The sequence below is a fragment of the Barbus barbus genome, assembly GCF_936440315.1.
Source record: "Barbus barbus genome assembly, chromosome: 11".
NCBI lineage: Eukaryota > Metazoa > Chordata > Actinopteri > Cypriniformes > Cyprinidae > Barbus > Barbus barbus.
In genome coordinates, this window is record NC_136739.1 from 3,755,610 (window position 1) to 3,781,275 (window position 25,666).

At 37.8% G+C, this 25,666-nt stretch overlaps 2 protein-coding genes across 3 annotated transcripts; one reads left to right on the forward strand and one right to left on the reverse strand.

Annotated features, from left to right (window-relative positions):
- The first annotated feature begins 2,321 nt into the window (after positions 1-2,321).
- LOC306876881 (Golgi pH regulator-like) lies at positions 2,322-10,916 on the forward strand. Of its 2 annotated transcripts, XM_079428322.1 has the most exons (14): positions 2,322-2,510; positions 2,827-2,886; positions 2,969-3,072; positions 3,156-3,262; positions 3,534-3,635; positions 3,829-3,949; positions 4,036-4,116; positions 4,693-4,802; positions 5,336-5,424; positions 7,352-7,444; positions 7,541-7,636; positions 8,308-8,397; positions 8,631-8,696; positions 10,006-10,916. In XM_079428322.1, the coding sequence occupies exons 1-14, from the start codon at positions 2,469-2,471 to the stop codon at positions 10,210-10,212; spliced, it is 1,368 nt and encodes a 455-aa protein (XP_079284448.1). In that variant the 5' UTR covers positions 2,322-2,468; the 3' UTR covers positions 10,213-10,916. The 2 variants fall into 2 exon arrangements, with proteins under 2 accessions (XP_079284448.1, XP_079284449.1); XM_079428323.1 differs by lacking the exons at positions 7,352-7,444; positions 7,541-7,636.
- Positions 10,917-14,393: 3,477 nt separating this feature from the next.
- LOC306877048 (Na(+)/H(+) exchange regulatory cofactor NHE-RF3-like) lies at positions 14,394-25,666 on the reverse strand (the record flags this gene model as incomplete). The annotated part of the gene is made up of 8 exons (XM_079428571.1): positions 14,394-14,465; positions 15,435-15,761; positions 19,344-19,541; positions 19,691-19,887; positions 23,622-23,817; positions 24,233-24,369; positions 25,119-25,347; positions 25,460-25,666. 8 exons carry the CDS (start codon positions 25,664-25,666, stop codon positions 14,394-14,396), a joined length of 1,563 nt encoding a protein of 520 aa, XP_079284697.1.

Genomic DNA, 25,666 nt, shown 5'->3' on the forward strand with positions numbered 1-25,666 from the left:
TACTTAGGTTTAGGAAAAGTTTTTATTTCTGTCTCCTAAAAATCACACGTTTTCATATGATTCACTTGATTCAAATTCCTACATATACTTGTTGTGCAGTATTGTGTTTATCGTTTCGAATTAGCATATACAAAGCATATTCACATAAAAAAATACCACAAGACAATCAATGTGTTGCTGTATTAATTTGTAAAATATGAAAATAAAACCAAACAAAGGTGAAAGAGGCCTGAGAGACTGTTTCTTTCTTTTGCTCGCTCACATTCAAACAATATTGCCTTCCCAAGAGTCCCAAAAGCTCATCAGAAACACTTTATCGCTTCATAGTCTCCACAGCGGATACACACCGGTCCTAGACTCCTGCAGTATATAAATAAATCAGCCAATGAATTAGAAAACTCTCTGACAACTCCAATTGTGTGCTGACAGTGCTGTGGGACACCTGAGCATCTGTTTCAATTCACACCTCAGCGCTGTCAAGAAGCTCTTCAGGGGCCGTGAGGAAGTCGAGCCTTTTGTGGTGTTGTGGGAGGTCTTGACTTAATGCTTATTTTCTTTGGGCGAGTTGTAGCAAAGGGAGAGTGATGATGGGCTAAAACAGCTGTTCACAACGGGTTTTTCTTCAAGTTTTTATTGCTTAGAAGTTGCTTTTTGAAGCTCAAAGGATCTCACATATGTTCTAGTCAACTTTCTATCAGATGCTTCTCCTAAGGTTTTTTTTTTTTTGATAATTGTTGACATACAGTAAAGTAAAGTGCTACAGTTTTTTAATCGCCAGGACCCATCTTAGGTAGCTCTTTCAGAACTGTTCACAACAACAGTCTATATGGGCTAAACCGTGAATCATTCATCATTGCTTTGGCACAATATGCATTCAGTGGCTACATCTTTAAAATTGCATTATTCCTTTTTCACTTAAACGCAATTATATAAAGACAATTTGAATGTTTACCCCCCCTCCCAATGTTAAAATTAAAGGGATAGTTTAATTCACTGCTAAACTGGTAATTCATTGGTAAACAAACAGTTTCTGGTCCCCATTTATATATATATATATATATATATATATATATATATATATACACACTATGGAATTCAGTGGGGACCAGCAACTGCTTATGTTAAGTTCAATAATACAAAACTGAATAAGACAGAACTCTGCTACATTTCTGCAATATTAAAATATATTCCAAATATAAAAAATGAAATGCTATCGAAACAATTAGATACGTGTTAGCCTTTTAATTTCATTATGTTCTATACAAAAGGGGACAATTGTTCTGTAATTGTTGTACTATAAATGAATTCTAACAGTAGAGAGCTGTCATTCTTGTTTTGTAAAGACATTTTATTAACCCCCCAAAAAACATATACTTTGTTCTTAGTGTTTTTACATCACTGTATTATGAGAGACAGCGACAACCTTTGCAAGAGTTATGGAAAAATTACTAAAAACTGACATAACTATTGAGAAATAAGTTTTATACCAACGGGGGGGGGGGGGGGGGGGGGGGGGGGGGGGGAGATAAACAAACAAACAAACAAAAAACACTTAATGTGGATAGCATACAGACAAATTTGATGAAAAAAAAGCTCATATTGAAATCTCAGATTTTTCATTGCGGACTTTATGTGTTTAGATCTCCTCTGAAAATCCAAATAATCTAAATCCAATAAAGTCTCCATTTGATCACAGTTTAATATTGTTGCTCATAACAAACAATTCCTGTAATAGTTATCAAAAAGATCCATCAATATGCAAAATACACCATGTATATTATGATTTTTTTTGCTTGTAACTAAACATACTGACACAAAGAAAAGGAACTGAAAATGATGTAAGTAAGGTTTTGATATAATTATATGATATGAAAATAACCCGACAGGCTGAATGGAAGTGTAATCTGTTGGGGACCAAGCCATTGGGACTGCTGTGTGGCGACAGCTTTCACAGGATGTGATTTAGCCAAGACTCCCATGTTCTCTGTTCCATATGTGCTTCAGTCTGATGAGGCTTTCCATCTTAATAATGAAACCCCCAGCCCCTGGCCTCAGTCACACACCATGGCTCTCTCTCGCTCTCTGTTGTTTTTGGTCTCTCTTAGTAAAATAGCAGCTCTGCACTGGCAAAGCATTAGTACATAAATAAATAATTACACATGTATTATTATTAATGCTACTACTGCTACTAATAAACAACAATAATAATAATAAAAAAAATTCTGTGGCTCTTTAATCATGTTTTAAGGTGGTGTCGCACTCTAGCGGTCGAATTATGAGCCAACTGATGATGACATTACTGTGCGCCGGAAAACCTTTTTACCCTTGTCATGACGTCAGCAGCTTGACAGCTCAGTCGGACAGTTGTTCTGTTCAATATTTGTTTCTTCTGGATTAACAGAGCATTTTTAACATAATGAGCTGAGGGCGCGTTTCTCATTTTCTGTATCTGAACTACACGCTACATCATGTCGTTCTTCGTAGATTCGATGATTATGTTCACTTCTCAGGTAAGTCTTATCTCTCTTTTATTAATAAATGCATATTAGCATAAACAAAGCGAACACAAATACTTCATTCACTGTACAATAAACAACACGTTACCAAGGTTAAATGCTATGAATAATAAAACAACAATTAAGTAACTTAAAAGGTGTCTTTGTTTATAACAGATGCCTAAAAAATAAAAATAAAATACCCTTAAAGTCTTTTTACTTTTGATAAAAGAATACAATATTATTTAAAATAGTTAAATATTAATATGCAACATGTTTATGTGTTTCACACGCTTGGAGGATGTGTTAAACACTGATTTTGTTTCCACAGGTGTTGTTTTTTGGCTTTGGGTGGCTGTTTTTCATGAGGCAGTTGTTTAAAGATTATGAGGTATTGTGCATAAGAGTAGATTCAGACCAGTAGTGTTGACTTTCTGTATTTATAATCCAGGTGTGTCTCAATTCCTCCTCAGGTTCGACAGTATGTTGTGCAGGTGGTCTTTTCCGTCACGTTTGCCTTTTCTTGCACTATGTTTGAGCTCATTATCTTTGAGATCCTCGGTGTGTTAAGCAGCACGTAAGTATTCGTGAGTTACATTGATCAAATCAGTGATGATAACTGTACATCAGATGCTCACATGCTGTTTGTTTTCTAAACAGGTCCAGATATTTCCACTGGAAACTGAATTTGTATGTAATATTACTGGTTCTGATATTTGTGGTGCCTTTCTACATTGGCTACTTTGTGGTCAGTAATATACGATTATGTAAGTAGATTTTGTTCTCTTTGTATTCTGTAGCTTTTTCATTTGTTTGTTTAAAGGAATAGTTCACCCAAAAATGGACGTTTGCTAAAAATAAAAGATGTAGATGTAGATTCATTTAGCATTACATCACTTGCTCAGCAGTCGAGCCTCTGCAGTGAATGGGTGCCGTCAGAACGAGTACATTTTCAGCAAATATTAATTTTTGGTGAATTATTCCTTTAAATTGGTCAAACTTTGCTTATGCACCCTACTCTTGTTTGCTCTTTTACAGTGCAGAGACAAAGGTTGCTTTTTTCATGTGTGGTCTGGTTCACATTCATGTATTTCTTCTGGAAACTGGGCGATCCTTTCCCTATACTTAGTCCAAAACACGGTAGGCAACGTCAAACTTTTCTATATATGTATTTATGAATGTAACATAATATTTAGCAAGAAAAGAAAATAAAAAACAAATATTTGGCCGGTATATGAAAAATTAGTAGATTTTGAGAACAATCATTTGTTATATTTGGAATAATGTGCACCAATGATTCAATAAATAATGAATCTTTTTCTTGTTTTCTCAGGTATTCTGTCCATAGAGCAGCTGATCAGTCGTGTGGGGGTCATTGGGGTCACACTGATGGCTCTGCTGTCTGGCTTTGGTGCTGTGAACTGCCCTTATACATACATGTCATATTTCCTGAGGTATCTGTGCTCTTAGACACATAAAATAACACATAGAAAAGCCTGTTGTTTATATTTTATACAGTTTGTTTGGTTTGTTTGCTCAGAAATGTGACAGACAGTGATATCCTGGCCCTGGAAAGAAGGCTTCTTCAGACTATCGACATGATTGTCAGTAAAAAGAAAAGGTATACCGTAAAGAGAAGAATCCAATCAGACAGGGGAATAATCACAATCATATTTATTTATTTGTTTGTTTGTTTGACACAGAGACTCAAAATGCTTATTGAATTTTTAAATAATGCAGTAGTAATTAGCATAAACATCATTTTATTCTTAGAGATAAAATATACAAAAAAATTAAAGATTTACAGAAATAAATTGCTCTATATATACACATTACTGTTCAAATGTTTCTATTTTTGTCCACCAAGACTGCATTTATTTGATTATAAAAACACAGCAAAAACAGTAATACTGTGAAATATTATTACAATTTCCAATAAGTGTTTTCTCTATTAATACATTTCAAAAATGTAATTTATTCCTGTGATGGTTAAGCTGAATTTTCAGCAACCATTACTGCAGGCTTCATTGTCACATTATCCTTATTATTTTGAAAACCTTATGTTAAAACATTGTTGAAAAAAAAAAAAAAAAAAACAATCTTTCAGACTCTACATTAATGCATGTTATATGAATCTAAAGTAGTGTATTCTTCAATTTTGTCATAACAACAAGATTTTTTTAATGTCTCTTTGTAGGATTGCCATGACAAGAAGGCAGATGTACCAGCGTGGAGAGGAGCAGAATAAACAGACGGGATTCTGGGGGATGATCAAGAGTGTGACCTCCTCACCATCAGGCAGTGAGAGTATCCTTAATGAGCCAGTTCATCTGAGGCAGCAGGCTGATAGTACAGGTCCTGAGTTAGTCATTCAGTCTCATTTAGAAGAAACCCACTGAGATCAAATTTCATCACCATTGTGCCCTAAGTGTGTGAACAAAGCACTTAACTCCTGTTCTCTCCTGGATGACTGCCACAGCAGTCTAATTTAAATCATTAGCTAATGGGGAGTAAATAATGTGTGTATGTGTGAGGATGTGCATGTTAAGTAGATTGGTTAACCTGCTGGCTACAAACAATGCTTCTCAATTGGTTATGGTTCAGAACCTAGATTTTACAATGCATCTACAAAAGCAAATAATAATTTTCATAAAGTCATACATTGAAATGTGTTAATTTTGGCTATAACTGCATATGTATATGCATTCTGGATTGTATTTTCTTTTAGTAATATTGCTCATTGTTTTCAATGAGCACTATTTTTTGGGGGGTTGTGATGCACTAGTTTAGGACCACAGCCTCCTCTCCGCGATGTTTGTTTCTTAACCGTGGCACTGCAGATCTTTCTCTGATCCAGCAGGAAGTGGATGCTCTGGAGGAGCTCAGTAGACAGCTTTTCCTGGAGACCGTGGACCTGCAAGCCACCAAGGTATTTAACAAAAAGAAAAAGTTTTATTTAAATTATAAAAAGCTTTAAGTTTTACTTAAACAGAGTGCTCCTAATCTCAGTTTGTTATCTGTATAAAAGACAACCTGTCCACAGAAGCAATCAATCAATCAGATTCCAAACTCTCCACCATGGCCAAAACCAAAGACCTGTCTAAGGATGTCAGGGACAAGATTGTAGAGCTACACAAGGCTGGAATGGGCTACAAGACCATCGCCAATCAGCTTGGTGAGAAGGTGACAACAGTTGGTGCAATTATTCGCAAATGGAAGAAACACAAAATAACCGTCAATCTCCCTCGGACTCGGGCTCCATGCAAGATTTCACCTCGTGGAGTTTCAATGATCATGAGAACGGTGAGGAATCAGCCCAGAACTACATGGGAGGATCTCGTCAATGATCTCAAGGCAGCTGGGACCATAGTCACCAAGAAAACAATTGGTAACACACTACACCGTGAAGGATTGAAATCCTGCAGCGCCCACAAGGTCCCCCTGCTCAAGAAAGCACATGTACAGACCCGTCTGAAGTTTGCCAATGAACACCTGAATGATTCAGAGGAGAACTGGTTGAAAGTGTTGTGGTCAGATGAGACCAAAATCGAGTTCTTTGACATGAACTCAACTCGCCGTGTTTGGAGGAGGAGGAATGCTGCCTATGACCCCAAGAACACCATCCCCACCGTCAAACATGGAGGTGGAAACATTATGCTTTGGGGGTGTTGTTCTGCTAAGGGGACAGGACAACTGCACCACATCAAAAGTACGATGGATGGGGCCATGTACTGTCAGGGCCAGGGCATTGAAAATGGGTCGTGGATGGGTATTCCAGCATGACAATGACCCAAAACACACAGACAAGGCAACAAGGGAAGGCTCAAGAAGAAGCACATTAAGGTCCTGGTGTGGCCTAGCCAGTCTCCAGACCTTAATCTCATAGAAAATCTGTGGAGGGAGCTGAAGGTTCGAGTTGCCAAACTTCAGCCTTAAAACCTTATTGATTTGGAGAGGATCTGCAAAGAGGGGTGGGACAAAATCCCTCCTGAGATGTGTGCTAATCTGGTGAAACGTCTGATTTCTGTGATTGCCAACAAGGGTTTTGCCACCAAGTACTAAGTCATGTTTTGTGAAGGGGTCAGATACTTATTTGACTCATTAAAATCAATTTATAACTTTTTTTGAAATGCGTTTTTCTGTTTTTTGTTTTTTCTGCCTCTCACGGTTAAAATAAACCTACCATTAAAATTATAGACTGATCATTTTTTTGCCAGTGGGCAAACGTACAAAATCAGCAGGGGATCAAATAATTTTTTTCCCCCACTGTATCAGGCAATTAAAACATTGTCCACGGCTTAAACCTAATCCCAGACTACAATGTAAGTGTGAGCTGTTTCAATTGAAAAAAACTTGCTCTGACTGATCTTAAAATATATCAGTGCCTTTATTTTGTCTCAAAAACTTACCTGGCAGGGGAGACACCATGATCAAGAAGCACTTGTGCACTTGGATGGGTTAAATGCAGAACGCAAATTCCGAGTATGGGTCACCATACTTGGCCATATGTCACTTCACTTTCACTTTTTTCACTTTCAAAATGCACACCAGTAATGTTTTTTCTAAGGCATGTTTAAAAAATTGTCCTAATTGAACCATGGCCTAATCCTGGTTTAGTCTAAGCTCTGTCTGTGAAACCTGGCCTGTAATTTCCAGGACAGACATAAAAATGAACAAAAATCCTAAAAATAAACAATTATAGTTGATCAGTTTTTTTTGCTTTCCTGTATCCAGTAAATATGCAGTAATCACAGTATAGTCATGGAAATTCTGTGGTCAAAATGTGTTGAAATCCTTTATATAAATAAAAGTACATTTTAAACCTGTATTATGATTTTATGTCTCTGTATCCCAAGGAACGGATAGAATACTCAAAAACATTTCAGGGGAAATATTTCAACTTCTTAGGGTATTTCTTCTCCATCTACTGTGTGTGGAAAATATTCATGGTAGGAATTGTTTTTGCTAATTTTGTTTGGCATGTATTATAGACCATTGTAAGATTGTGTCTTAATCAGTGACATAATGTAATGTATTCATCTTAGGCCACGATAAACATAGTGTTTGACCGTGTGGGGAAGACTGACCCCGTGACGAGAGGAATCGAGATCACAGTCAACTATCTCGGCATTCAGTTTGATGTATGTTGTCATCATCAGCTTACACCGCTTTATATATTTTGGCTAGCTAAATCTCTTTTAAGCTTCCCTATTAGACTTTTAGACTATTAGACTCATTGTTTATTCTTTCTCAACCTCCCAAACCTTCGAACAATAGTGCATGTAATGTTTTTTTGCTGATAAAACCCCTTTACATTTTTAATGTCTCTTTATCTCGTGGGTAAGTCTTCCTTCTTGTGTTTCTATGCCCTCTATTGGCCAATATATAAAACCGTAGACAAATCAGATGTTAGCGCTGCTTTGTCACAGCAGAACAAATTATCATATCAGTTGTTTGTTTACTTATTTAATGATAGTATTTTTTTATTTTTTTTTAATGACTACATTTGTTAGTCCACACTCATGTAGATAATTGTTTTGTATCCACTCTAATAGACTTTATACTCCTGACTGTGGTTGTATATACATGCTGTGATTGTGTGTGCTATGTCAACTGACATTTACTGCTTTGGTTGGCAGTTAATTGTTCCCCAGTTTGTTAAAAGACGGTTTAATCTTTCCCCATGAGGAGGTAATGATTCAGCCTCTTAAACATGTAATCTGTGTCCAGCTTCAGTCTTGCTCATCCCTTTCTAATGGATAAAGCCTTGCAATTTATGTGAAGAAGAACTTAAACCTTTGTTTTCCCACAGGTCAAGTTCTGGTCTCAGCACATTTCCTTTATCCTGGTGGGAATCATCATAGTCACGTCCATACGAGGCCTTTTAATCACACTCACCAAGGTAATGAAGGATGAACGTGTTTTTCTCATTCAATCTTATCACTTAAGGGGAAACGGTCCTATATTACTGTACGTGTGCGTAGGCTTGTTGGTTCAGCCGGTGTAGAGGGAGGAGATTATTTTCTTCAGCAAATGCAACATGGTCTTGTTTGAATTTAGTTTCTGAGAAGCATTGATGATGCTTAAAGCTCATGAAAAGCAGTTTTGGTTAATCTCTTCACGTTTTGTTCACAGTTTTTCTGTGCCATCTCCAGCAACAAGTCCTCCAATGTCATTGTGCTCGTCCTGGCTCAGATCATGGTGAGACATAAAAAAAAACTACTATTGGTTTTGTTAATGTTTGTCCAAAGCAGCAAGACCTTCGTCCATGTTCGGAACACAAATGAATATATTTTTGATGAAATCCAGGAGCTTTCTGGCTCTGCATAGACAACAAGAGTGCTACCACGTTCAAGACATAGAAAGGTGGTAAGGACATCATTAAAATAGTCCATGTGACATCAGTGGTTCAACCTTAATTTTACAAAGCTATGAGAATACTTTTTGTGCGCAAAGAAACCAAAAATAACAACATTATTCAATGAATTTATATGACTGTCCTTACCACCTTTCTGGGCCTTGAACGTGGTAGTGCCCTTGCTGTCTATGGAGGGTCATAGCGCTCACGGATTTCATAAAAAATATCTTAATTTGTGTTCCGAACACGAACAATGGTCTTACAGGTTTGGAACGACATGAGGGTGAGTAATTAATAACAGAATTGATATGATATACAAATTATTAATAAGGACACTTATAATGTTGCGAACTATTTCTATTTCTAATAAATGTTATTCTTTTTATTCATCAAAGAAAGCTGAAAAATGTATCACAGTTTCCACAAAAAATATTTACTAGTACAACCATTTTAACATTAATAATGATACATTTTTTTTTTTTAAAGTTTGAACATATTTGCATCAGCATATTTGAACGATTTCTGAGGGATCATGTGACACTGAAGCCTGGAGTAATGATGCTGAAAATTCAGCTTTGCATCACAGGAGTAAATTACATTTTAAAATATATTCAAATAGAAAAGAGTTATTTTTAATTTTAACAATGTATAACAATATTACTGTTTTTACTGTATTTCTTTATAAAAAAAAAAAACACTTGGTGAGCATAAGAGACTTTCAGAAATGTAAAAAAACAAAAACAAATTACTGACCCCAGACTTTTGAACAGTTGTGTAAAAACAGTTTAGTGTTTTTTGTTTTTATCCCAGCAGAAATAATGAATAATACTTTTTTTAAACCTGCTCTCTCTCTCTCTCTCTATATATATATTGGAAATCAGTTGTCTCATGAATTATATGACATAGACAGTAATATATGAATCATAAAGAAACTTTTCGGTTCCAATTCTGAATTCACTTCACAATATGTGTTCCAGATATATTAAAATGTTATATCGTTTGGTTCCAGTATTGTGGATATAAGTGATGGTGATTTTGAATAAGACTGTTTTTGATTCCTTATCCCACTAATATTTTGAAAATCCTCCTCATATACAAAATGATGTGACACATCTGTCTCTCTCTTCCACACTTTCTGCTGTCTGTTTGTAGGGCATGTATTTTGTGTCGTCTGTGCTCCTGATGCGGATGAGCATGCCTTTAGAGTACCGCACCATAGTGACGGAAGTACTGGGAGAACTGCAGTTTAACTTCTACCACCGCTGGTTTGACGTGATCTTCCTGGTCAGTGCTCTCTCCAGCATCCTCTTCCTCTACCTGGCCCATAAACAGGCACCTGAGAAGCACATGAACCTGTGACCTCATCAGAGAGAGACTCCTAGGACTAAAGTGTCTCTTTCTTTTGCCTCTCCTTTTAGAAGGACTTTTACGCCTCTGCCCCATAATGAGCATTATTGGGTCTGTATTTCCTGAATCAGGAGGGGCCCAGAAATGGTGCTTATTTGACTTTGGGTTAAAGAAAATGCTGATTTGCTGTATCATTTAAATACTCATATTAATAGAGGGGACAAAATCGTATACCCCCATACCAGGTGTTATTATGTTTACCACGGTAGGTGAACAAACTAAATGCTCTCACTCGTTTGTTTACCATGAAATCAGTTACCCTTGTCCTGAGCCGTCTTTTATCATTTATCATTAATAGACATCAGATCTATATCTCGGCAACACCCAGTGATGTTACAGTGGACTGTTGGACTCTTGTTTTTCTTTCAGACCGGTTAATCATTACTATCATTCCATATCTCATTAAGAAATGCAATGATTCACAAGTGGAGACTCTATTGAGCGAGAGTCATAATCTTCATGAAATCACATCAACTAGAAAGGGGTTAAGAATATATGTACATTTGGCTTTAAATATTTAGTTTTTTGGTGTTAGACAGTTGGGTGCCATTGATCTACTGAAAAGGCAATGTCTACGTGCCAGAGATGTAACTGTCTTGGATTTCCGTTCAAATACAGGAAGCTCAGCTTTCCATTAAAAGGCTTTTTCAAACATTTCCACTGCTTTTTATTGGTACATTCAGTAGATCGATGGAATAAGTTGTGTTTTATGAAGAGTCATGAGTATGATGTCTTCATCAAATTAAAAGTGTTTTAATTGTTCCATAGACAGTACATGAAAGCACATCGCTTTTACCATGAGATGTCAACATGAAGGGTCTGGGAACTGAAAAGTGGATGAGATTAAAGTATGTATTGAAATAATACAAATGATTTCAAACAGCTCATTGGCTACCGATGCAGGAGAGAACCAATCAGCTGTGACGTGATAATGATGTCATTATGTCATATTGAGTTAGATCTATCAGACTGCACCGTGTAGAGTTTCATGCCAGAACTTTGTATATAGGAGGGACCAACCAAATCTTCTGTGCTCCATGGGCACAGCCTCTTTCGACTGCACTGGGAATATTATTGCTGTGCTAAAGAGGCAGACATAGGTGCTCAATGGAGGAAAGAGGCAGGTAAAGTTGTTGCCTGTGGCAAGAGGTAGGCACAGCTGGTCCTTGTGGAAACGCTGCATGCTTGGGCACTACCTCTGGCGACAAGGCAGCATGGGGTGCCCCGTGATGAAAAATATAATTTTTTTAAAATGGAGGGACTTTTAACGGACTGGGTGCTCCGTGTGAAAAATATTTTTGAGGCTTCTACTGCTTCCACTTTCTTTTCTGTTGGGAACAAGCAGGCATGGGTGCTCCTTGTAGAAACCATGATCTCTCTGGGAAAGAAGTTTGAGGTTTTTGCTACTTTCTTCTCTTTGGGTCCCCTACAGAAACGGGTAATCCCAGTTGGAACCCTGCAGACATGGGTGCTTCTTGTGGGTAGCTGGCTGCCTGGGGCAAAAAGGTTTGATGAAGCATCTGTTGCCTTCACTTTCCTCTCTTTGGGAGGCTACACTTTCCACTCTTTGGGAGGGTGGGTAAAGATGCTCCTTGTACAAAAGAGGCGTGAGTTTTCTCCTGTCTCATTATCATGATGGATGGGGCTCTTATGATGCCAAAGTTGTGCAAGATTGCTTGTATTGCGTGTATGCAACAAACACTATCTAGATCTGTAAAATCTTGAGAGAGCAAAAAAGAATGAAGAGATTAATGGAGTAAACCCAGAAGAGCTTGGAATTTAGTTGTCGAGTCTTGTATAAATGGGCCAATTTTTATTTAACTTTTTTATTTAACAATATTTATTTTAACTCGCCTTATGCTTAAAAAGGGACCTGAATATGTTGAACAGTGTAGTTTTGGTGATCAGAGAGGCAATATGGCATCATTTATTATTTTATCAATACTATTGGGGGATATCATCTGTGTATGAGAACAAATTACCAGCAAATATATACATATAAAACATTTTTATTATTCAGATCAATCATTATTTATTGATTATCAACTTCACCTTAACATTCCAATTAATCTAATAATACATTACATCTTAAGCCTGGCGCACACTGTACAATTTTGGCCAAAATTTTGGCATAAAAAATCTTGATGAAATCTTAAATTTGCCTAGTGTGACGTTTTCCAAAAGCGAATTAATGGTTTTTGTAAGTTGCTGCCTTAAAGTTTTTCCAAGTCATTTCAACTTAAATGGCATTAAACCGATCTGAAAAATCAAGTTAAATTTCATGTAATTTAATACAACTTTCATGGGCTATAACTTATATAAAACTGCTCAACTTATTTTGATGAGCTAAAGTAATGTAAAAGAATCACTTGCCATGACTTACTGATGATACAATTTGTTACATTGTGCATAGAGAAATATCAAAACACAGATTACACGATTTCTTTCAGTTTGCAGTGAGCTTATGCCTGTATGGTGAGTAGATTTGTACACTGTTTTGGACTGCCGACTTAAACCGTTCAAACTGTCATTGAATTATCTTATAATAGGTATTCTATATATATATATATATATATATATATATATATATATATACATACATACATACATACAACCTGGATTCCGGAAATGTTGGGACGTTTTTTAAATTTGAATAAAATGAAAACTAAAAGACTTTCAAATCACATGAGCCAATATTTTGTTCTCAATAGAACATAGAGAACATGATCTATGTTCTATGTGCATAACATCATCAAAAGATTCAGAGAAACTGGTTAAATCTCTGTGTGTAAGGGACAATGCCGAAGACCTTTGTTGGATGCCCATGGTCTTTGTGCCCTCAAACGACTCATCGGCATGATTCTGTCATTGACATTACTAAATGGGCCCAGGAATACTTCCAGAAACCACTGTCGGTAAAAAGACCCCCCTGCTCTCCCCCCACTCACCATTATGAATAGCACTGTCACTGCAGTGGCGTCATTCAGATTCCTGGGCACCACCATCTCCCAAGACCTGAAGTGGGATATTCACATTGACTCCATTGTCAGAAAGGCCCAGCAGAGGTTGTACTTTCTTCGCCAGCTGAGGAAGTTCAATCTGCCACAGGAGCTGCTGAAACAGTTCTACTCCGCCGTCATTGAATCCATCCTCTGCACTTTAATAACTGTCTGGTTCAGCTCAGCTACCAAATCTGACCTCAGAAGACTACGGAGAGTAGTTCGGACAGCTGAGCGAATCATTGGTACAACCCCCTCCACTCTTCAAGAGCTGTACTATCCAGAGTGAGCAAAAGGGCTGGTAAAATCACTCTGGACCCCTCACATCCAGCACACTCCCTCTTTGAACTGTTACCGTCTGATCAACGTTACAGAGCTCTGAGCACCAGAACGACCAGACACAGAAACAGAAAATATATATATATTACAAATATAGTTTTTTATAATTTTTATTTCATGATGTTGATTTGCCTTGACTGACATTTATTTTTCTTTATGTGTAAAACGTTTCATGATTTTCATGAATAATACATGATCTATAAGTAGCCTACAATGCAAATCTGTCATTGCATGTTGAAGTGCAAATCACCTGATTTTATCCTTATCAGTGTATCCGTACAGCATTTTTCCACTTCAAGCACCGGTTATAGGTACTTACACTGCTGCTAACACTTGCTAAAGAGCTACTGAATGCACCTTTAAAATAGTAAGAATAATTTTTCACATTTGACCACACCAAATAAGGAGATTCTATTCAATGGGCATCCATGAGAAAATGACAAAACATTCTGTAGAATAAATTAAATATCAAGAAGAGTATGCATTTCCTGAAGGACCATGACTACTTGTAATTTTATATTTCATGTATGACAAGCATAAAAAAGCCAGTTAAAATAGATCATTGTTGTTGTAGATCCCAATGAAAGCAGTACAGAAATAATATGTTACATTTGATATTGTTACTATATGTAAATACACATCGAAAATATTCTTTAATCATTGATCTTACAGTCTCTTGTTCAAAGGGGCATCTCCCCTCTTAATAGATTGTACAGTAGTTGATCAGGTAAGTGCATCAACCTGTCACTAAATCACAGTATTGGAAGTATCTGTTGGTACAGAAGTGTGGTGTCCTCAGAGTTTCTCGTCCTCACTCACATGTGATGCTGAAGATGATGACGATGAAGAGGATGAAGACGACGATGACTAGGGTGCAAAAAAAGTTAGTTAGTAGCTCTTTTAGTATTTAGTCATGGCTTGTATCTTTAAAGGAATTGATAACAGATTTACCTCAGAATATGACAAAAGAAAGGCTATCACAATACACACTGCCACTAGATTTTTTTCTTATGATCACCAAGACTTATATTATTATAAATATATTTGATCAAAAATACAGTAAAGTTGCACAATATTATTACAATTTAAAAAGATGTTTAATAGTTTAATGTTTAAAATGTAATTTATTCCTGTGATGGCAAAACTGAATTTTCATCATCATTACTCCAGGCTTCAGTGTCAAATGATCATTCAGAAATCTAATGAGCTCAATACACATTTCTTATTATTATCAATGTTGATTTTTTGTGGACTTTTTTTTCCTTCAGATTTTTTGATGCATAATAATAAAAGAACAGTTCTTTAAAATAGAAACCTTTTGTAACATTATAAACATCTTTCCTGTACTTTGATTAATTTAATGCATCATAGAGTAAGAAAAGCATTATTAATGTATATTTAAATAAATACATGAATAAACTTTTGAATCAAACAGTTTAAAGGCATACTTTACACTGAAATTATATTCATATAATTTACTCATGTTTATATCATTCCAAACACAAAGTTATGTTGTGTTATGTATGATGACTCGATGAATACGTAGATGATTATGGACTACATTTAGAAATATATTTTTGGATACTTGCTTTTTTTTCTCCATTTTTTAATTCATCAACCAAGATTCCTATTCACTTTTTTTATTATGAAAAAAGGTATGGTCAGTGTACAGTTCTTCAAAATGTATTTTATGTTCCACACAAGAAAGAAAATCATACAAGTTTGGAATGACATGAGTTTTAGTAAATTATGACAAATGAAAAACTTAGTATTGTGTATTGTGAGGTATATTGTGAATATTGAAAACATTTAGAAATGCTGAAAAGCAGTACTGACCCTTGACCGGATTTGAGCAGGTGGAGTGGCCGGCCTTTCATCGTCACTTCCTGTATCTTTCCTCTCGTCCTCCTGTGCGTAGGCTGGTGCTGGGACATCTGCGGAGGGCTCTTTATCCAGCAGCTGAGGGGTGATGGCGACCCCTCGTGCTTTTAGGTGCTCATAGGCCGTCCTCTCAGCCACCAGGAAGACCAGCGTGTCCCCGCTCTTGTGGATGAGGTTCACAACCTCCTCATGTGTGCTCATTTCCACATTCACCCCATTCACCTCCACAACAATGTCATCATCCTCCAGTCCGGCTCTGTCTGCTGCTCCATTTTTCACCACCTGAGAGAAAACACATTAACAGGTTATTCCACCCCAAAATGAAAATCAGTTACTCAACCTTATGTTCTGAAGGAAGAATATCATGTCCACTTGTTTACATATAATCAAAGTGAATGGGTGAATCTATCAAATTCCAAAACTAAAATCAATTCCTTAATCACTGAAAATGTGGATCTATCCATTTGTTCGTTCATTCATTCATTTAAAAAATATGTTTTCTTATTTCTCATATATACCAGAAAATAAATCAAATTGCCATCAAAACTTCAGATTCTCAGACAAAACTGTCATAAACTCAAAAAATCTTAAAGTTTGTATTTGAATTACATATAAAATTTCCAGCCATTTGGATTACACTGTCAGTCATACATAAATGCAAAAGGTAAGAAAAAATTCTGCACTCAAACAAATCATGGCATAGTTCGTTTCTAACGATTACATCTGTTTAACTTTATTTAAAAATTTATATTTTCAAACCACATTCACTGAAATTGAAAAATAAAATAAATCAGCATAATTCTGTTCATTGTGAAAATGATGGGTTACGTAGGTAACCTAGTTCCGTGAATGAAGTCAACACGCCACAGTATGGGTCAGCCTCGCTAAGGATGAGCTTTCAGGAGACCAATTCATGCTAACAGAACATTTATTAGTTTTCCTGTCATTTACACAGTTAAATCAGAGGGTTTCCAGCACCTTGATATTGTCTATATAAGGCAGATCATGCTTGTTCTGCTGTTTGCAGGACAGTCAATGCGACTGTCGTAGCAACATCCAGACGATAGAATTTGGCTAATGTCATAGATGATGACCAACCAGCTGCTGTACACACATCCTCCAGAGATGCCCCTCTAAACAATGCCCAGGAGGCAGCCACTCCTTTTGTAGAGTGGGCCACCATTCCCTGTGGAGGAGTCATCCCTGCGCTGTGATAGGCTAGCTCTATCAGCCTGACAACCCATTTTGCCAGCCTTTGCTTGGACACCGCCTGGCCTTGTACAGAGTCTCCATAACAGACGAATAGCTGATTGCTATGCCTTATCTGCGGTGTGCAAGAGATGTATCTTCTCAGTGCCCTGACTGGACAGATCAGATGCAGTCTTGCTGATTCCGCTGAATTGTGAGGAGGTGGATGGAAGGGTTCTAGCACCAAGGGCCTGGAAACAAAGGAACGTGGCAGAACTTTTGGCAGAAATGAGGGGTTTGGAAGAAGTGAAATAGATGAGCCTTTTTTCTCTTAATCTTAAACACGCAGGGTGTATGGAGAAGGCATGGATTTCACTCACCCTCTTAACTGAAGAAACAGCCAAAAGAAAAGCGGTCTTCAATGTGAGAAATTCCATCCCTATTTCATCTAACGGTTCAAAAGGTGGTTCTGTCAGAACCTTCAAGACAATACCCAGATCCCATGAGGCAATTAGCCGAGCTCGAGATGGACGCAGTCTGCGAGCCCCCTTCAGATAACGCCTGACAAGGGGTTGAAACCCAACTGTGTTACCTCCGTAGTCTTCATGACAATCAGATATAGCAGCTACATACCCTCTCAAGGTTGATTCTGTTATTCCAGTCTCCAGCAGAAATTGGAGAAATGACAGGACTGAATCTACTTCACATCTCCATGGACTGACACCATCTAGAAAACCTTTCCCATCTAGATGCATAAAGCCGCCTTGTAGACGGGGCTTTGGCTGCCTGCAAAGTGGTTAGAACTGCTTCTCCAAGATTCCTGGCTGACTCCCGTCTAGTGGCTAGACGTGCAACCTGTACTTCCCTGAATTCGGGAGGGAGATCTGACCTTGGGCCTGAGACAGCATGTCCTGTGTGACTGGGAGACACCATGGCGACCCTCTCAGCAAAGCGATTAGATCTGGCATCCATGACTGTTGAGGCCAATCTGGTGCCACCAGCAGGACTTTGGCCTTCAAAATTCTCACCTTGGCTAGGACTGCAGGCAGAAGTGGGAAAGGAGGAAATGCATACAGGAGTACTGGGGGCCATTTGTTTGCCAGAGCATGCACCCCTAGGGGCCCTCTGGGGCCCACCATGAAATACCACAGGGGACAGTGTGTATTTTCCTGTGCGGCAAAAAGATCTACTTTGGCCTTCCCAAAACGAAGCCAGATGGCCTGTATCAGTGCTGGATGAAGTCACCATTCTCCTGGCCTGGGACCCCCCCTTGACCAAAGGACGGCTGCTACGTTGTCCTCTCCCTGTAAGTGTACAGCCCTCAGGGACACCCCTCGAGCATGTGCCCATAACAGGAGATCCCTGAACTTCCTGTGTAGGGATATTGAACGTACGCCGCCCTGTTGATTTATGTATGACACGACTGTTGTGCTGTCTGAACGAACAATCACCTGCTTCTCCTGAAGCTGAGGAAGAAAATGGATCAAGGGCCGAAATACTGTCTCCAGCGCCAAGAGGTTTATGTGTTCTCCTATCCATGAGGCATCCTATATTCCCTGTACTGGATTGCCTCGCCAGACAGCACCCCAGCCTGCCTGTGAGGCATCTGTTGTTATGGTCTCCCTTGAACATAACAGGGCCAGCTTGACTCCCTCTTTCAGGCCTGGAGTTGAGAGCCACCACTTGACTGCTGGAAGACAATCCAGGTCTCTTGGAATCAGTCGCTGTCCATTCTTGTATGGACTCATTTTAGACTTTGCTAACCATCATTGTAATGGGCGCATGTGACGCAACTGACTGGTTGCCGCCATTAGGCCAAGCAGTCTCTGACCCTACCTTACTGTAACTTTCTCCTTTTTGAGGAACTCAGACAGGCACTCCTTCAACACTGACTGCCTCAGTGGAGTCAGAGATGCTCTCATTATAATCTAATTCAAATTCAAGCCTAGGTATGTCACTACCCTTGTTCCCATACTGTGGCGTGTTGACCGACATGAAATAGAACAACTGAATTTATTTAGTTAAAAAGTATAAACATGGTTAATATTTATAAATATGGCTAGACGTGGAACAAACAATATTCAGTTAAAATATATGGGATTAAATCAAATTGGAATTATTAATGATAAATTATAAACCTGGTTATTGTGTGTTTAAAACAGATTCAGTTTAATATAGAAATCTAGTTATGACTTGCTTTATTTATGTATGGCTGACCAATATGAATCATATTATATGTATTAGTTTGTTAATGTTAAATGATTGGAATTCAAATGGGTGAAAATTTTATATACAATTCAAATATAAATAAATGAATTAATATTATTTATAAATCTATTATTATTATTATTATTGCAGACTTGGAATATAAGGCTTATGGACAACATTTATAATACATTAGTAATTCTTTTATGGTACCTTTCTGATATTTCGGAGCTTAATAGACACCAGTCCCCATTCACTTTTATTAAATAGACAAGAATAATTGGGATATTCTTTAAAAATTCTCCTTTTGTGTTCAGCTGAAGAAAGAAAGTCATACAGGCATGGAATGTCATGAGAATGAGTAAATGATGACAGACTTTTTGGGTGAACTCTTCTGAGCCTATTCAAAAACTGAACCTATAAAGGAAAACATTCTAGAAATGTCAGCACAGGTCATTTGTCAGAGCCCACCTCTTTGATGTACTGTCCGTGAACTCCCTGGATGCCATTGAGATGGAAACCAAATCCAGCTGCGGTTTTCTCCAGCCGGCACAGTTTGGGTTTGTGGTCCACATTTGCTGGAGCAGGTATGGCTTCAGCTTCATGCTCAGGATATCTGGGTGGGGATCCTCTCATTTCCTCCCAGTACAGAAGTGGAGAAACACTACCCTATTCAACATATTATTGCATATTTAATAAAGAAAGTAATCTAAGACTAAAATGTTACATTTGCAGTAACCGTGTACTCTTCAGTATCAATAAAAATGCTTCAAATCAATGCTGTATTGCGGCTATCTTAGTGAATGAAAAGGACTCACCAATTTGTACATTTTCTCTGTTTCTGCATCCAGCACCAGGAGGGAGCAATTGCTTCCTTGTTGTGATATTTTTTCCACCACCTGTTCATGTCTGCAGTTATTTATTTCCTGTCCATTTACAGCCAATAGTCTGTCCATATTCTTCAGTCCCGCTCGCTCCGCAGGGCTTCCTTTGTCTATTTCTCCAATATAATGGCCTGAGACAGAAAACAAAATACGACACGAATCAAACATAATAATCAACAACATAACAAATAATCGACCAAGCGTGGTAAGAAGGTGGAATCTACAGGGAACATTCAAAGCAATGTGTACATATACTGTATAAGGACTGTCAATAGAAAAACAAAGCCAAATCCTTGACATTTTAGAAATCCCAGTCAAGACATGTCTTTGAAAAAGCAAATGTATGGTCATCCTAATTTATCTTTTCAGCAAGTAAGTTAGTATTTATTGATTGTAATTAAGAATATGAATTTAACCAATTTAATTATTAATGTATTATTTAAATTTTTTTTATGAAAAATTGTATATATATACAGGTATATATATATATATATATATATATATATATATATATATATATACACAGTATGTATGTATATAATATGATATGATATTATATAGCACTTTATATATACATATACAGTATCTCACAGAAGTGAGTACACCCTTCACATTTCTGTAAATATTTTATTATATCTTTTCATGTGACAACACTGAAGAAATGACACTTTGCTACAATGTAAAGTAGTGAGTGTACAGCTTGTATAACAGTGTAAATTTGCTGTCCCCTCAAAATAACTCAACACACAGCCATTAATGTCTTAACCACTGGCCACAAAAGTGAGTACACCCCTAAGTGAAAATGTCCAAATTGGGCCCAAAGTGTCAATATTTTGTGTGGCCACCATTATTTTCCAGCACTGCCTTAACCCTCTTGGGCATGGAGTTCACCAGAGCTTCACAGGCTGCCTCTTCCACTCCTCCATGACGGCATCACGGAGCTGGTGGATGTTAGAGACCTTGCGCTCCTCCACCTTTCGTTTGAGGATGCCCCACAGATGCTCAATAGGGTTTAGGTCTGGAGACATGCTTATCCAGTCCATCACCTTTACCCTCAGCTTCTTTAGCAAGGCAGTGGTCGTCTTGGAGGTGTGTTTGGGGTCATTATCATGTTGGAATACTGCCCTGCGGCCCAGTTTCTGCTTCAGTATGTCACAGTACATGTCGGCATTCATGGTTCCCTCAATGAACTGTAGCTCCCCAGTGCCGGCAGCACTCATGCAGGTCCAGACCATGACACTCCCACCACCATGCTTGACTGTAGGCAAGACACACTTGTCTTTGCACTCCTCACCTAGTTGCTGCCACACACGCTTGACACCATTTGAACCAAATAAGTTTATCTTGGTCTCATCAGACCACAGGACATGGTTCCAGTATTCCATGTCCTTAGTCTGCTTGTCTTCAGCAAACTGTTTGCGGGCTTTCTTGTGCATCATCTTTAGAAGAGGCTTCCTTCTGGGACGACAGCTATGCAGACCAATTTGATGCAGTGTGCGGCGTATGGTCTGAGCACTGACAGGCTGACCCCCCACCTCTTCAAACTCTGCAGCAATGCTGGCAGCACTCATACGTCTATTTCCCAAACACAACCTCTGGATATGACGCTGAGCATGTGCACCCAACTTCTTTGGTCGACCATGGCTAGTGGAACCTGTCCTGTTAAACCGCTGTATGGTCTTGGCCACCATGCTGCAGCTCAGTTTCAGGGTCTTGGCAATCTTCTTATAGCCTACGCCATCTTTATGTAGAGCAACAATTCTTTTTTTCAGATCCTCAGAGAGTTCTTTGCCATGAAGTGTCATTTTGAACTTCCAGTGACCAGTATGAGAGAGTCAGAGCGATAACACCAAATTTAACACACCTGCTCCCCATTCACACCTGAAACCTTGTAACACTCACGAGTCACATGACACCAGGGAGAGAAAATGGCTAATCGGGCCCAAATCGGACATTATCACTTTTTCACTAATCGGGCCAAATCGGACATTTTCACATTTCAGGGGTGTACTCACTTTTGTGGCCAGCGGTTTAGACATTAAACCCCCCCCTTGATCCAGTATGCACATTCCTACTATTTGTAAATTAAATTAATTTAATTCAAATCCTTCTTCTATCGTTTTGGGTTTATTAATAGTTATTCGAATGTTAGAAAACAGCTGATTTTCCAAGTAAAAACCACCAAATAACGTAGTTAGGTTATGGTAATATTCAGAGCGTGGGGGGATGGGGGATTCCCAAGGTCTATAAGTCTCTGCATCAACTGAATTAATTTTTTTTTTTCCAGTGAGTTAAAACTCCCACCCGGATGACAATAATAGTCCCATGTAAAATACCAAAAAATAAATAATATAAATAATAATAATATCTTTAAAATATTGCCAAATAACGTTGCAAACAACAATAAAAAAAATAAAAAAAAGGACTTTAACTGTAAGCACACAAGTATACGGAAAACAAAGGTATTGTTTCCTATTTTTTCCTGATGTTTGTTATTATTTCAAATTTGATATACATTTTTATAAACTTTTATTTTTTTAATTTTTTTTATTTACTTAGACATGCTGACAATAACATCTTCAACATTGTCTATGACCAGATATGTTTTAGTGGACTTTCAAAATTTGCTTTGCTTGAGAAAGCATGAAAATATACAATTATATGATGTTTTTTTCATATGATTTCATCGAGTTAGTTTTGCATCAAACACAATGTCATTTTCGGCAGTCGAGATCTGGCAGCAACAGCTAGTGCATTTTTCTGCTTGGGCGAGCGCTTCGCGGACAGCTTACCTCCAGAACGTGCAACAATCCTGAATCACAGCAACAGATAATAATTTTACGTATGCCAACGCTTTATTAAGCTTTAAGTCACATCTCAAATGATACGGTATCAACTTATAATCATGTTTATATTAATTAGCCTGTGAACTCATTCTCTCAGACGGCCTGGGTATGCGGTGCATTCACAGCTTATATGGACGGAATGCCACTGCTGTATATATATATATATATATATATATATATATATGAATGGTAAAATAATTTGCATACATCATTTACGGTACAAAGGAACATCTTGTGATATTAAATCATATTAAAATGCTAACTTCTTTTTGTTTACAGCATTTTAAAGGCATTTCAGTAGATAACCTTTGCATATCACTGAACAGTGTCATCAAAATTCCTCTGAATCCCAGTTACCCAATGTCAATTATCTGGCATGAACACATTGCCCTTTACACTGCAATAAACCTCAGTAAATTAATTTGGCACCAGCATGCTAGAGAGAACAATAAACAGAAGAATAAAGGAAAGTAATGCAAAGTGAATCAGAGCTGCTAACACCAAATTTCCATGGGATCCAGGAAATTACAGCCCTGCTGTATTTCCCCTGAGTTCATGCCTGCGAGCAGTGCACTTTACCTCAGGTTGCTCCAGAGAGACTTCTATGCAATTAGTGTGCCATAAGTACCTTTGGATGACATAAAATAAAGAATGAAATTCTTAAAACTTACAAAAGAATGAATAAATAGCATGTGACCTATTTAAAATTCTACAACTCTTTTACATTTCTTGGCTGGTCAGATACATATGCACTGCTATAACATTTCCCTCAGCAGGAACCAAAAGATAAGCCACCGAGACAAGATCTGACAAGAACATAATACTCAGAAAATAACTTTTGGTACTTTTGGAGAGCCTCACAAATACTCTTTTTAAACTATATTTTGAACAACTGAAGCAGATTTAATTTAGACTGCAATTAGGCTAAATTTGACAGGACCTTAAATCAGTTTGATAACACAATACTGTAGGCTAAATTTGTATTTCATGCTGACTTCTACACCATGGTAAACCCTTACCTGCACATTTAGGATCTTCCTTCAGGAGAAAGCCATAACCATCTGCTCTCTTGGTCATGTCTGCAATGCGTGGCTTATGCGGGAGGTGCTTGACAGTGGCATGAGCCGTGCTTGGTCGAATGCCTTTGCTCTTGAAGAATTTGTCGGCATCCTCATCCACCAACAGAAGCATCACTTTGTCCCCGGCTGCTTTTACCTACAATAACAATGAGACTACATCATTATTATTATATTTTCCTCAAACACTGATATTGGGTAAAACAGCAGAGTGAAGGTCTTCATCAGCATCCATTCTGGCTGCACACAAAATAAGATATACTGAAGAATGTTAGGAACCAAACAATTATGGGTCCCATTGACTTCCATTGCATGGACAAAAAGCACAGAAGTCAATGGGACCTGGAACTGTTTGATTATCAACATTCTACAAAATATCATCTTTTGTGTTCCACAAAATAAAGGTTTGGAATGGCATGAGCATGAGTGAATGATGAGAGAATTCTTTAAAGCTTTTCTAAAATGGTAAAGCTACTGAATTCTTAAATTGGTGATAAAAGGTACTGTTAGACACAAGTTATTGCATTTAGAATAAAGGCATACTTTTAATTTACCTTTTTCACAATCTGATCATGTGAGAGACTCTCAACATTCTCACTGTTTATCTCCACTATACGATCACCCAGCTTCACACCGGCCTGATCAGCGACTCCTCCAGACGCCACTTCTGTCATGAATACGCCCTTAGTACCTGAGAGAAAACAGGGTTCGATCAAATAACTCAGTTTAGTACTTAATCTTACGTGTCATCTGAAACAATTCCAACAATGATAAACATATTGGTTGATTTATCCATAACAGGCCTAAGAAATTAGTTAATGTTTGACTTTCTCAGCCTTGGATGATCATTCGCTTATTGACGACAGCACTGGAAAAGATTTTCTTGAGCTGGCAAGCTCTAATCCGTTTAGCGCGCCATGATAATTTTTGAGAAAAACCTAATGACAGGATTTACCAATGATTTACTGCTTTGTTTTCTGTATTATAGCTGTGAAACAATCTGTATTTACAACTCTAAAAAAAAAAGAAAGACTATATATATATATATATATATATATATGTGTGTGTGTTTATTAAATTGGCATTTATGAGGTATTTGGTATTAAGAGTCTTTAACATCCATGGACCCTTCAGATGAAATGTTTTTCAGATTATTAAACTGTTCTTAAAACTAAGAAAAAACAAACAAAAAAACATCTTTTGAGAAGGCTCTTTGAGGAACCTAAAATGGTTATTCTATGGCATTACTGCAAACCCTTCTTTTGAAACCTTTACGTTTTAAGTCTCTAAATGGTATATAGAAATTAATCAAACATGCTGCTTTAAATGTTGGTCAGATGGTCTATTCTAAGTAGTCAGTTCTTGGCCCAAATAAGCATTACTGTTAAAAATATCTTATGATGTTACTTAAGGATCTGGCTATGGGAGTATTTGGCTTACCTTTGGTGGATTTTAAGGAGAAACCAAATCCACTGCTGGATTTTTGCAGATAACAAAGCTTGGCTTTAGCGGCTGGTGCAGACACTCCATTCATGGTGGGCTGGCTCTGACCCGACTGGGACTGAGTTTCAGCAAGATTCACACCTTTGGTTTTGGCTGTCTTGTATGCCTCTTCTCCAAGGACATGCAATGTGACGCTCAACCCACTCTTTCTCACCAAATCTGCAACCTGACCCGTGAAAAAGACAAACCTCTAGGTCTACCACCAAACTACTGCAATAAAATATATTGAAATAAATAATACAGGATTTACAGAAAGTCGATTTTCAAAAGCATCAAACCTGGCTGTGCTCCAAATTGTCCACAAAAGTTCCATTGACTCTGACTATGCGGTCACCGTCCTTCAGACCGGCCAGTTCAGCCATGCCGCCCATCTCCAGGGCTCGGATCAGGTGACCCTCCTCGCCGTGCTCCACTCGGAGGTAGAAGCCATAGCCCTGACCCTCTCGCTTAGTCAGAGTAATTATACGTGGTTTTGGCCCAGCCAT